At 49.0% G+C, this 12662-nt stretch overlaps 1 protein-coding gene across 1 annotated transcript; it reads right to left on the minus strand.

Moving 5' to 3' along the window:
- Positions 1 to 732: 732 nt before the first annotated feature.
- LOC141197283 (uncharacterized) lies at positions 733 to 6425 on the minus strand. The gene is made up of 3 exons (XM_073662670.1): positions 5592 to 6425; positions 3404 to 3581; positions 733 to 3000 (listed from the first exon to the last, which is right to left on the minus strand). The coding sequence occupies exons 1-3, from the start codon at positions 6395 to 6397 to the stop codon at positions 2797 to 2799; spliced, it is 1188 nt and encodes a 395-aa protein (XP_073518771.1). The 5' UTR covers positions 6398 to 6425; the 3' UTR covers positions 733 to 2796.
- Positions 6426 to 12662: the final 6237 nt, after the last annotated feature.

Consider the following 12662-nt stretch of genomic DNA (forward strand, 5'->3'; position numbering starts at 1 on the left):
GCCACCCACTGAAACATTCGGAGAAGCCAGATTGGGACCCACTGGTCATCTGGCACCATGGAAGCTCTCGGAGAGACCAGGTTGGGACCCTCGGGTCTCCTGGCCTTGTACATCGATGGACTGCTAGCTTCCTAAGCTTGTCGCTACCTCCTCTCTGTGGGGGCCCACCAGAAGCGGGGGGCCACTGATTGAGGTAGTCTGCACTGGAAGTCTCCAAAGGCGCAGGTGTTCTATCCCAGGCCTGAGGAGAAGGAAGGGTGCGACTGTGTAATGTTGTACCATCTTGGGTATTTGCTGGGACTGTTCTATGTGTTTATTGTCCGCTTTGTGGTTCAATAAAGTATTGCCACGCTGTTTTACCCTCACCCTGTGCTGTCTGAGTAATGTTACGCCCATGGAAGACCCCGAGGCTTCACACTAGGTTGCTGCAGTTTTATACATTGCAAAAGATTGTATCAGCCAGAGATGGCTGACGTGACTCCTGGTGCAGCCGTGCAGGCTTCACCATAAATCCTTGCAGCTATAACGTTACATTGTACAGAGGTACATAGATGATCATACCATGCAGAAGAAGGAACGCAACCAGCCGGCAATATGTGACCAAGTATTGGGACTCAGCTTGTTCTTAGACCAAGAGTGCAGAACCCAGAAGTTGACCATAGAAATGACGTATGACCTCAGAGCCGATAATTCGCTAACACTCGCGAGCACATAATACACATAACTCAATGGTGGAATGAGCAATCAAATCTGAAGTTTATTGAAAATTCATCAATAGACCAAAGCAGCAGCTGATATCCACATCCCCCACGTCTGGTCCATGCCAGTGGTGTGAGAGGGGTCCACGTGTCCAGAAGGTCTCGATATTTGAGTGGATCTAGGGCAATAATATTCATGTCCTGCATATCATTTACCATGGTCATTATAAATGTGGACTCGTAAGAGAGGACCTGTCCGCAGGTGAAAACTGTCAAGACATTGCTCGTATTTTATTCCACTGAAAATTCAGTGTTTTATTTTTGTGATCCTTATGGTTCCAGAGATATGGGTTTTTTATTCAGTGTTATTATTTATGGTGTTTACTAGAGATGATCGATTTACGGGACTCCATTCCAGCGCCCAGATCAGTGGTACCGGGCGGCTATATGGAATGCTCGCCAATCTCTTACTTTCCGGCATCCTCGTCGTGCATTGATTTGCCTGGGCTAGAGTGACGTCATTTATGTGTCACGTTGCACATATGACATTGCACCAGCCCTGACAGACCAAATTCCCCCCAGGGATGCCGGAAAATAAGAGATTGGCAAGCTTTCTGTATAGCCACCGGTACCACTGACCTGGACACTGGACAGATCTGCTCATCACTAGTGTTTTCCAGGAGTGGAGGTGGGGGTTGTCTCTCTACAGGAAGTGGAGGTGGGGGTTGTCTCTCTACAGGAAATGGAGGTGGGGGTTGTCTCTCTACAGGAAGGGGAGGTGGGGGTTGTCTCTCTACAGGAAGTGGAGGTGGGGGTTGTCTCTCTACAGGAAGGGGAGGTGGGGGTTGTCTCTCTACAGGAAGTGGAGGTGGGGGTTGTCTCTCTACAGGAAATGGAGGTGGGTGTTGTCTCTCCACAGGAAGTGGTAGTGGGAGTAGTCTCTCTACAGGAAATGGAGGTGGGAGTTGTCTCTCTACAGGAAATGGAGGTGGGCATTGTTTCTCTACAGGAAGTGGAGGTGGATGTTGTATCTCTACAGGAAGTGGAGGTGGGGGTTGTCTCTCTACAGGAAGTGGAGGTGGGGAGTTGTCTCGCTACAGGAAGTGGAGGTGGGGGTTGTCTCGCTACAGGAAGTGGAGGTGGGGGTTGTCTCTCTACAGGAAGTGGAAGTGGGAGTTGTCTCTCCACAGGAAGTGGAGGTGGATGTTGTCTCTCTACAGGAAGTGGAGGTGGGGGTTGTCTCTCTACAGGAAATGGAGCTGGGTGTTGTCTCTCTACAGGAAGTGGTAGTGGGGGTAGTCTCTCCACAGGAAGTGGAGGTGGGCATTGTCTTTCTACAGGAAGTGGAGGTGGAGGTTGTCTCTCTACAGGACGTGGAGGTGGAGAGTTGTCTCTCTACAGGAAATGGAGGTGGGGGTTGTCTCTCTACAGGAAGTGGAGGTGGGGGTTGTTTCTCTACAGGAAGTGGAGGTGGGGAGTTGTCTCTCTACAGGAAGTGGAGGTGGGGGTTGTCTCTCTACAGGAAATGGAGGTGGGGGTTGTCTCTCTACAGGAAGTGGAGGTGGGGGTTGTCTCTCTACAGGAAATGGAGGTGGGGTTGTCTCTCTACAGGAAGTGGAGGTTGTCTATCTACAGGAAATGGAGGTAGGGGTTGTCTCTCTACAGGAAGTGGAGGTGGGGGGTTGTCTCTCTACAGGAAGTGGAAGTGGGTCTTTCTTTGTCTTGCAGCTCTTATTCTTCTGCTTGTTAAACTGCATACAGGCAATGATAGAAAGGTAAGCCATGGAACAGAGGGAGGAGCAATGCATGCCTTCTGGTGAGGAAAAGGAAGCTCCTGCACCCATAGTGCTGGCAAAATGCTGATTAAGAAGAAACAGCCACTGATAAAGATAGGATGGCAGATAATAAAGCAGGGCAATCTGGACACTTCCTGGACATGTTAGACTTCATCTTTTACTGGGGATGGGAGTTGTAAGACCATGACAGATGTGTACTAATGATTTTGTTGCATTTTTCTATGAATTTCTGCAGTAAGCATAATCTATGGAATCATTGGTGCTCATCGCTTCATCCAGGCTGGTGACAATGCTGTGATCCTCTACGGTGTATATTTCTCCTGTGTAATCACCAGATTGTGATGTGAGACTCCTTTCCATACTCCACTTATCTCAACCTCAGAACCAAGCAGCGTCCGGGCTGCTGCCTTGTACCGAACATTTATTTCAGCTTTCATCACCGAGGCCGACATTCGAATGGCTCTACCGGCCTCCAGCTCTACATCTTTACTCGACGAGAAGGAAACCTGAAGAAAACAATGGAAGACGATGAGATTATGTTACAACGGTCCAACGTCTGGTGTCTTACGTGTCTTGTGTAGAGAGAGAACAAAATGTGAAGACATGGTTGTATCCACTTTAATATTTCCTTCAAACAGTGCCATACTCTTGGTAGTGGTTGTACTCTTGCAGGACCCTGATCCAGTGGCCTCATCGGTGGTCACCAGACCAGAACCCTGCAAACTTCGTCCTAGCTGCTGACATTCCTTCTTTTGGTTATTTGTTCCAGCGTGACATCATAGCTGAATCACAGGGTAATGATGACATCATGCCAGGTAACTAACGGACGGATCCCCATTAATCTGATATTGATGGGGGGGGTCCCGAGGATCGGATCTGTTCACAAAGTCGATAGCCTCATACACTCACCTCTTGGTCATTGGTCTTCATGAAGTTCCACTTGTGGCCGGAGCTCATGTTCAATGAAATGTTCCCAGAATCCACAGAAAAGTAGGGAACGGCGCACTGCACAGTAAGGTCAGGTCCAAACGTAAATCCGCTAGGTTCCTGGATGAAGCTGCTGGACTCCGTTATGGTTTTTTGGATCCTGTCACAATAAAGACCATGAATTCATTGTGATTTGGGGAATGTTGCACATTTCCATTAGTCGGATCCTATCTGGTAACCAACTATGTAGTCTCCAGAAATGTCGCCAACACCTAGACAGTAGCATTGGCGCTGTATACAGCCGTCCTCCCGCCCTACACAGCAGGATTATCTGCCCCTGCATCACCTTCTCTGGCACCGATGGTCACTGATCCCGTCCTGATTATCTAGATCCCAGAATTACAACCAATCTGAAGCTCGTCTCCCGATGCAGAGGTGCCATGGACTATTACATCTCTTTACTGATCACAGACAGTGGATGTATGGACTGAAGTACTTGTATATCAGTGCACACATTCTGGCTACTTTCAGCCACCACTAGAGGGAGCTCTGGAGCCTACTGCATACAGGGATACAAGGGAATCCATTATGACACCGTCTGCAGTCACCTCTCTCTATCGGTAGCCTGACTGCTATGACTGCCTATGAAGAAGAGTAAGAAAATCTTATTTTAGGCCATGTTTGGGACTACGTTTTTCTGGTGCTCTTCTATGGATCTCTATATTGACCAAGTGTTGTAAGTATGGAGGTAAACAGATCCCAGCGCAGCCTGAATAGCAGCATCTATGGCCACCATGTCCAGATAACAGTGTTCACCATTGGATGTACTGTATATGTATATATCCCACTATACAGACGTACAATGGGGTATAAGGATTGGAACATAGTACTGGGACTATCGTAGAAGATATAGTACTAGTGGGTCTGTACATTCTGCCTTGACCTGTCACTTGCCTTGAATATGTCATTTTCTTACCTGGTGTAGATGCCGCGGTTCTCCTCAATCTGGCGATGTTCTTTGTTCTTGCTCCTCTCTGTTCCTGAGATCTGGTCTCCTCTCTTCCCTCCTCATGAATCTTGTATTTTTAGCCAAGAAGGTGTGGCCCTCAAAAGGATAATGAATGAGTACACCCATCTGGCTAATTTCTCTACATGGAAAAGGTGGCGATATCTCCGGAACGGAAAGACGAAGGAACAAAAGAAGAACAGCGCCAGATTCAGGAGAACAGCGGCATTTACACCAAGTAAGAATATCACTCATTATGGCACAAGACAGATCCTCTAACAGACTGAGTCTGGTTAAGCATGGCAGCATGGAAAGAAGGAATCCTATAGCAGAGCCATATTGGGGGCAGTGTCCGGCGCGCCAGGTCTTTCCTACACCCATAACTCTGAGTGGAGCAGAAATGACTGTATGAAGTCACCCTGTATGAAGGTGGGCAGCTAACGACTGGGGTCCCCAGTGGTCCCTGAGTTATCAATGTCACACAGCTGCGGAGACTCCAGGAGAAGCCCCAGTTATACCTGTCCATTAGTGATGAGCAAGTATGTTTGGCGAGTATGTTCAGGCGAGTACCGAGTATCTTTAGCGTACTCAGTGATATGTTTGAATCGCTCCCGTGTGCATGATTTGCGACTGTTTGACAGCTTTAATACATGTGAGGAATGCGAAAGAAACCAGCATTACTACATGTATTAAAGCTGTCAAACAGTCGCAAATCATGCACACGGGAGTGATTCAACCATATCACCGAGTAGGCTGAATATACTCGGTACTCACCCGAGCATACTCGCCGAAAGAGTTAACCGAACATACTCGCTCATCACTACTGTCCATACATGGACAATGACATCACCAGAGCCATAAAGGACGCCATGATACATACACAATACATACATGTGCTGTATAATGCCACCTGTCACACATAAAGTAGTTTGCCTCCGCTACAACATGTGTATTTTAATATGGACTCTATTGGATTGAATTGTGTAGGCTACAACCATACCAAACTTTTTTTCGTAAGACATACTGCTGACATATTCCCCATCTATGAAGGCCAAAACGACACCATCTAACTGATACCTATGGACATGTGGGTGTCACTGCGACACATCACGTATTATCGTCATGTGACCATAGCGCTTCGTCGGCCCCGAGTAGATCACTTACAAGAAGATGCTTCTCAGAGTGCGTCTGCCGTCCCTGTTGTCGTAGATCTTCTCCTTTAACACCACAGGGACACTAGAAACGTTCCCTCTCATATCGGGCAGGAACTCAATGCTCAGAATCTCCTGAATTACGTTATCTTGAACAAATGCAAAATATATCAAGTCATCGTAGCCGGATCCCAAGTATTGGGCCCTCTCCAGGTATCTGGAGCCGGAGTCACCTGGGGCTGGTGGATCTCCACTGTACAGGAACCCATTCTTCTTATCTATACACCACAGTTTTCCATCAGGACTGAAGCACATGGACTGGCATATGTCCCAGTCCTGTCCAATCCTGGTGCTTGACGTCATCCATGAAGAATCTTCACCAGTTGGCGGTTCTCCCTTGTACAGCTCACCGTCATGGCTCACAGCGTACAGAGCGCCGGCTGGATCAAAGAACATTGCATCAAACTGGCTCCAAGTCCCGATTTTCTTTGCCTTAGTTAATTTATTATCTGGTTCTGGCCCCTTAAGGATCTCGCCATTAATTGACATAACATATAATTCTCCAGCGGGATGGTAAAGATTCTTTTTGAACTTTAAAAATTCATTTCCAAGTCTGGCAGAAACTGATATAAAACCAGAAAGTTTAAGAGGATTCAATGGACTTTGGTATAGATCTCCATTATGGATGGAATACAGCGTCCCCTGGGGGCTGACGGTCACAAGGCTGAAATTTTCCAACTGACCCAAAGTGAATGATTTGCTCTTAAAATTATCGTATTCATCTCTGGGTGGTGAGCCGATAATGACAGAATTATTCATAGTCACAGCCAGAAGAAGCGTCTCTGAAAAGAAGTGAGAACGGAAATCAGAAAAAATATTAAAATGTCTTATTTCTATAGAGTGTAAGCTCCTGTGGTCAGGACTCCTCCTCCTCCTCCTGTATCTATAGAGTGTAAGCTCCTGTGGTCAGGACTCCTCCTCCTCCTGTATCTATAGAGTGTAAGCTCCTGTGGTCAGGACTCCTACTCTCCCTCCTGTATCTATAGAGTGTAAGCTCCTGTGGTCAGGACTCCTCCTCCTGTATCTATAGAGTGTAAGCTCCTGTGGTCAGGACTCCTCCTCCTCCTGTATCTATAGAGTGTAAGCTCCTGTGGTCAGGAATCCTCCCCCTCCTCCTGTATCTATAGAGTGTAAGCTCCTGTGGTCAGGACTCCTCCTCCTCCTCCTGTATCTATAGAGTGTAAGCTCCTGTGGTCAGGACTCCTCCTCCTCCTGTATCTATAGAGTGTAAGCTCCTGTGGTCAGGACTCCTCCTCCTCCTCCTGTATCTATAGAATGTAAGCTCCTGTGGTCAGGACTCCTCCTCCTCCTGTATCTATAGAGTGTAAGCTCCTGTGGTCAGGACTCCTCCTCCTCCTGTATCTATAGAGTGTAAGCTCCTGTGGTCAGGACTCCTCCCCCTCCTCCTGTATCTATAGAGTGTAAGCTCCTGTGGTCAGGACTCCTCCTCCTCCTCCTGTATCTATAGAGTGTAAGCTCCTGTGGTCAGGACTCCTCTTCCTCCTCCTGTATCTATAGAGTGTAAGCTCCTGTGATCAGGACTCCTCCTCCTCCTGTATCTATAGAGTGTAAGCTCCTGTGGTCAGGACTCCTCCCCCTCCTGTATCTATAGAGTGTAAGCTCCTGTGGTCAGGACTCCTCTTCCTCCTCCTGTATCTATAGAGTGTAAGCTCCTGTGGTCAGGACTCCTCCTCCTCCTCCTGTACCTATAGAGTGTAAGCTCCTGTGGTGAGGACTCCTCCTCCTCATCCTGTATCTATAGAGTGTAAGCTCCTGTGGTCAGGACTCCTCCTCCTCCTGTATCTATAGAGTGTAAGCTCCTGTGGTCAGGACTCCTCCTCCTCCTCCTGTATCTATAGAGTGTAAGCTCCTGTGGTGAGGACTCCTCCTCCTCCTCCTGTATCTATAGAGTGTAAGCTCCTGTGGTGAGGACTCCTCCTCCTCCTCCTGTATCTATAGAGTGTAAGCTCCTGTGGTGAGGACTCCTCCTCCTCCTCCTGTATCTATAGAGTGTAAGCTCCTGTGGTCAGGACTCCTCCTCCTCCTCCTGTATCTATAGAGTGTAAGCTCCTGTGGTCAGGACTCCTCCTCCTCCTGCTGTATCTATAGAGTGTAAGCTCCTGTGGTCAGGACTCCTCCTCCTCCTGTATCTATAGAGTGTAAGCTCCTGTGGTCAGGACTCCTCCTCCTCCTGTATCTATAGAGTGTAAGCTCCTGTGGTCAAGACTCCTCCTCCTCCTCCTGTATCTATAGAGTGTAAGCTCCTGTGGTCAGGACTCCTCTTCCTCCTCCTGTATCTATAGAGTGTAAGCTCCTGTGGTCAGGACTCTTCTTCCTCCTCCTGTATCTATAGAGTGTAAGCTCCTGTGGTCAGGACTCCTCCTCCTCCTCCTGTATCTATAGAGTGTAAGCTCCTGTGGTCAGGTCTCCTCCTCCTCCTGTATCTATAGAGTGTAAGCTCCTGTGGTCAGGACTCCTCCTCCTCCTGTATCTATAGAGTGTAAGCTCCTGTGGTCAAGACTCCTCCTCCTCCTCCTGTATCTATAGAGTGTAAGCTCCTGTGGTCAGGACTCCTCTTCCTCCTCCTGTATCTATAGAGTGTAAGCTCCTGTGGTCAGGACTCTTCTTCCTCCTCCTGTATCTATAGAGTGTAAGCTCCTGTGGTCAGGACTCCTCCTCCTCCTCCTGTATCTATAGAGTGTAAGCTCCTGTGGTCAGGACTCCTCCTCCTCCTGAATCTATAGAGTGTAAGCTCCTGTGGTCAGGACTCCTCCTCCTCCTGTATCTATAGAGTGTAAGCTCCTGTGGTCAGGACTCCTCCTCCTCCTGTATCTATAGAGTGTAAGCTCCTGTGGTCAGGACTCCTCCTCCTCCTCCTGTATCTATAGAGTGTAAGCTCCTGTGGTCAGGACTCCTCCTCCTCCTCCTGTATCTATAGAGTGTAAGCTCCTGTGGTCAGGACTCCTCCTCCTCCTCCTGTATCTATAGAGTGTAAGCTCCTGTGGTCAGGACTCCTCCTCCTCCTGTATCTATAGAGTGTAAGCTCCTGTGGTCAGGACTCCTCCTCCTCCTGTATCTATAGAGTGTAAGCTCCTGTGGTCAGGACTCCTCCTCCTCCTGTATATATAGAGTGTAAGCTCCTGTGGTCAGGACTCCTCCTTCCCCTCCTGTATCTATAGAGTGTAAGCTCCTGTGGTCAGGACTCCTCCTCCTCCTGTATCTATAGAGTGTAAGCTCCTGTGGTCAGGACTTCTCCTCCTCCTGTATCTATAGAGTGTAAGCTCCTGTGGTCAGGACTCCTCCTCCTCCTGTATCTATAGAGTGTAAGCTCCTGTGGTCAGGACTCCTCTTCCTCCTCCTGTATCTATAGAGTGTAAGCTCCTGTGGTCAGGACTCCTCCTCCTCCTGTATCTATAGAGTGTAAGCTCCTGTGGTCAGGACTCCTCTTCCTCCTGTATCTATAGAGTGTAAGCTCCTGTGGTCAGGACTCCTCCTCCTCCAGTATCTATAGAGTGTAAGCTCCTGTGGTCAGGACTCCTCCTCCTCCTGTATCTATAGAGTGTAAGCTCCTGTGGTCAGGACTCCTCCTCCTACTGTATCTATAGAGTGTAAGCTCCTGTGGTCAGGACTCCTCCTCCTCCTGTATCTATAGAGTGTAAGCTCCTGTGGTCAGGACTCCTCCTCCTCCTGTATCTATAGAGTGTAAGCTCCTGTGGTCAGGACTCCTCCTCCTGTATCTATAGAGTGTAAGCTCCTGTGGTCAGGACTCCTCCTCCTCCTCCTGTATCTATAGGGTGTAAGCTCCTGTGGTCAGGACTCCTCCTCCTACTGTATCTATAGAGTGTAAGCTCCTGTGGTTAGGACTCCTACTCCTCCTGTATCTATAGAGTGTAAGCTCCTGTGGTCAGGACTCCTCCTCCTCCTGTATCTATAGAGTGTAAGCTCCTGTGGTCAGGACTCCTCCTCCTCCTGCTGTATCTATAGAGTGTAAGCTCCTGTGGTCAGGACTCCTCCTCCTACTGTATCTATAGAGTGTAAGCTCCTGTGGTCAGGACTCCTCCTCCTCCTGCTGTATCTATAGAGTGTAAGCTCCTGTGGTTAGGACTCCTCCTCCTCCTGTATCTATAGAGTGTAAGCTCCTGTGGTCAGGACTCCTCCTCCTCCTGTATCTATAGAGTGTAAGCTCCTGTGGTCAGGACTCCTCCTCCTCCTGTATCTATAGAGTGTAAGCTCCTGTGGTCAGGACTCCTCCTCCTGTATATATAGAGTGTAAGCTCCTGTGGTCAGGACTCCTCCTCCTGTATATATAGAGTGTAAGCTCCTGTGGTCAGGACTCCTCCTCCTCCTCCTGTATCTATAGGGTGTAAGCTCCTGTGGTCAGGACTCCTCCTCCTACTGTATCTATAGAGTGTAAGCTCCTGTGGTCAGGACTCCTCCTCCTCCTGCTGTATCTATAGAGTGTAAGCTCCTGTAGTCAGGACTCCTCCTCCTCCTGCTGTATCTATAGAGTGTAAGCTCCTGTGGTCAGGACTCCTCCTCCTCCTGTATATATAGAGTGTAAGCTCCTGTGGTCAGGACTCCTCCTCCTGTATCTATAGAGTGTAAGCTCCTGTGGTCAGGACTCCTCCTCCTACTGTATCTATAGAGTGTAAGCTCCTGTGGTCAGGACTCCTCCTCCTCCTCCTGTATCTATGGAGTGTAAGCTCCTGTGGTCAGGACTCCTCCTCCTCCTCCTGTATCTATAGAGTGTAAGCTCCTGTGGTCAGGACTCCTCTTCCTCCTGTATCTATAGAGTGTAAGCTCCTGTGGTCAGGACTCCTCCTCCTCCTGTATCTATAGAGTGTAAGCTCCTGTGGTCAGGACTCCTCCCCCTCCTCCTGTATCTATAGAGTGTAAGCTCCTGTGGTCAGGACTCCTCTTCCTCCTGTATCTATAGAGTGTAAGCTCCTGTGGTCAGGACTCCTCCTCCTCCTCCTGTATCTATAGAGTGTAAGCTCCTGTGGTCAGGACTCCTCCTCCCCCTCCTGTATCTATAGAGTGTAAGCTCCTGTGGTCAGGACTCCTCCCCCTCCTGTATCTATAGAGTGTAAGCTCCTGTGGTCAGGACTCCTCCTCCTCCTCCTGTATCTATAGAGTGTAAGCTCCTGTGGTCAGGACTCCTCCTCCTCCTACTGTATCTATAGAGTGTAAGCTCCTGTGGTCAGGACTCCTCCTCCTCCTGTATCTATAGAGTGTAAGCTCCTGTGGTCAGGACTCCTCCTCCTGTATATATAGAGTGTAAGCTCCTGTGGTCAGGACTCCTCCTCCTCCTGTATCTATAGAGTGTAAGCTCCTGTGATCAGGACTCCTCCTCCTCCTGTATCTATAGAGTGTAAGCTCCTGTGGTCAGGACTCCTCCTCCCCCTCCTGTATCTATAGAGTGTAAGCTCCTGTGGTCAGGACTCCTCCTCCTCCTCCTGTATCTATAGAGTGTAAGCTCCTGTGGTCAGGACTCCTCCTCCCCCTCCTGTATCTATAGAGTGTAAGCTCCTGTGGTCAGGACTCCTCCTCCTCCTCCTGTATCTATAGAGTGTAAGCTCCTGTGGTCAGGACTCCTCCTCCTCCTCCTGTATCTATAGAGTGTAAGCTCCTGTGGTAAGGACTCCTCCTCCTCCTGTATCTATAGAGTGTAAGCTCCTGTGGTCAGGACTCCTCCTCCTCCTACTGTATCTATAGAGTGTAAGCTCCAGTGGTCAGGACTCCTCCTCCTCCTGTATCTATAGAGTGTAAGCTCCTGTGGTCAGGACTCCTCCTCTTCCTCCTGTATCTATAGAGTGTAAGCTCCTGTGGGCAGGACTCCTCCTCCTCCTCCTGTATCTATAGAGTGTAAGCTCCTGTGGTCAGGACTCCTCCTCCTCCTACTGTATCTATAGAGTGTAAGCTCCAGTGGTCAGGACTCCTCCTCCTCCTGTATCTATAGAGTGTAAGCTCCTGTGGGCAGGACTCCTCCTCCTCCTCCTGTATCTATAGAGTGTAAGCTCCTGTGGTCAGGACTCCTCCTCCTCCTACTGTATCTATAGAGTGTAAGCTCCAGTGGTCAGGACTCCTCCTCCTCCTGTATCTATAGAGTGTAAGCTCCTGTGGTCAGGACTCCTCCTCTTCCTCCTGTATCTATAGAGTGTAAGCTCCTGTGGTCAGAACTCCTCCTCTTCCTCCTGTATCTATAGAGTGTAAGCTCCTGTGGTCAGGACTCCTCCTCCTCCTCCTGTATCTATAGAGTGTAAGCTCCTGTGGTCAGGACTCCTCCTCCTCCTCCTGTATCTATAGAGTGTAAGCTCCTGTGGTCAGGACTCCTCCTCCTCCTGTATCTATAGAGTGTAAGCTCCTGTGGTCAGGACTCCTCTTCCTCCTCCTGTATCTATAGAGTGTAAGCTCCTGTGGTCAGGACTCCTCCCCCTCCTCCTGTATCTATAGAGTGTAAGCTCCTGTGGTCAGGACTCCTCCTCCTCCTCCTGTATCTATAGAGTGTAAGCTCCTGTGGTCAGGACTCCTCCCCCTCCTCCTGTTTCTATAGAGTGTAAGCTCCTGTGGTCAGGACTCCTCCTCCTCCTGTATCTATAGAGTGTAAGCTCCTGTGGTCAGGACTCCTCTTCCTCCTGTATCTATAGAGTGTAAGCTCCTGTGGTCAGGACTCCTCCTCCTCCTGTATCTATAGAGTGTAAGCTCCTGTGGTCAGGACTCCTCCTCCTCCTGTATCTATAGAGTGTAAGTTCCTGTGGTCAGGACACCTCCTCCTCCTGTATCTATAGAGTGTAAGCTCCTGTGGTCAGGACTCCTCCTCCTCCTGTATCTATAGAGTGTAAGCTCCTGTGGTCAGGACTCTTCCTCCTCCTGTATCTATAGAGTGTTAGCTCCTGTGGTCAGGACTCCTCCTCCTCCTCCTGTATCTATAGAGTGTAAGCTCCTGTGGTCAGGACTCCTCCTCCTCCTGCATCTATAGAGTGTAAGCTCCTGTGGTCAGGACTCCTCCTCCTCCTGTATCTAT

This window comes from Phyllobates terribilis, unplaced genomic scaffold (genome assembly GCF_046119375.1).
Source record: "Phyllobates terribilis strain yellow unplaced genomic scaffold, ASM4611937v1 Scaffold_82__1_contigs__length_6685932, whole genome shotgun sequence".
Taxonomy (NCBI): domain Eukaryota; kingdom Metazoa; phylum Chordata; class Amphibia; order Anura; family Dendrobatidae; genus Phyllobates; species Phyllobates terribilis.

Coding starts and splice junctions, on each gene's coding strand:
- LOC141197283 (XM_073662670.1), bottom strand. CDS start 6,397: ATGAATAATTCTGTCATTATCGGCTCACCACCCAGAGATGAATACGAT. Junction 3,582..5,591: donor ACTCTGAGAAGCATCTTCTT/GTAAGTGATCTA, acceptor TTATTGTGACAG/GATCCAAAAAACCATAACGG. Junction 3,001..3,403: donor TGAAGACCAATGACCAAGAG/GTGAGTGTATGA, acceptor TGTTTTCTTCAG/GTTTCCTTCTCGTCGAGTAA.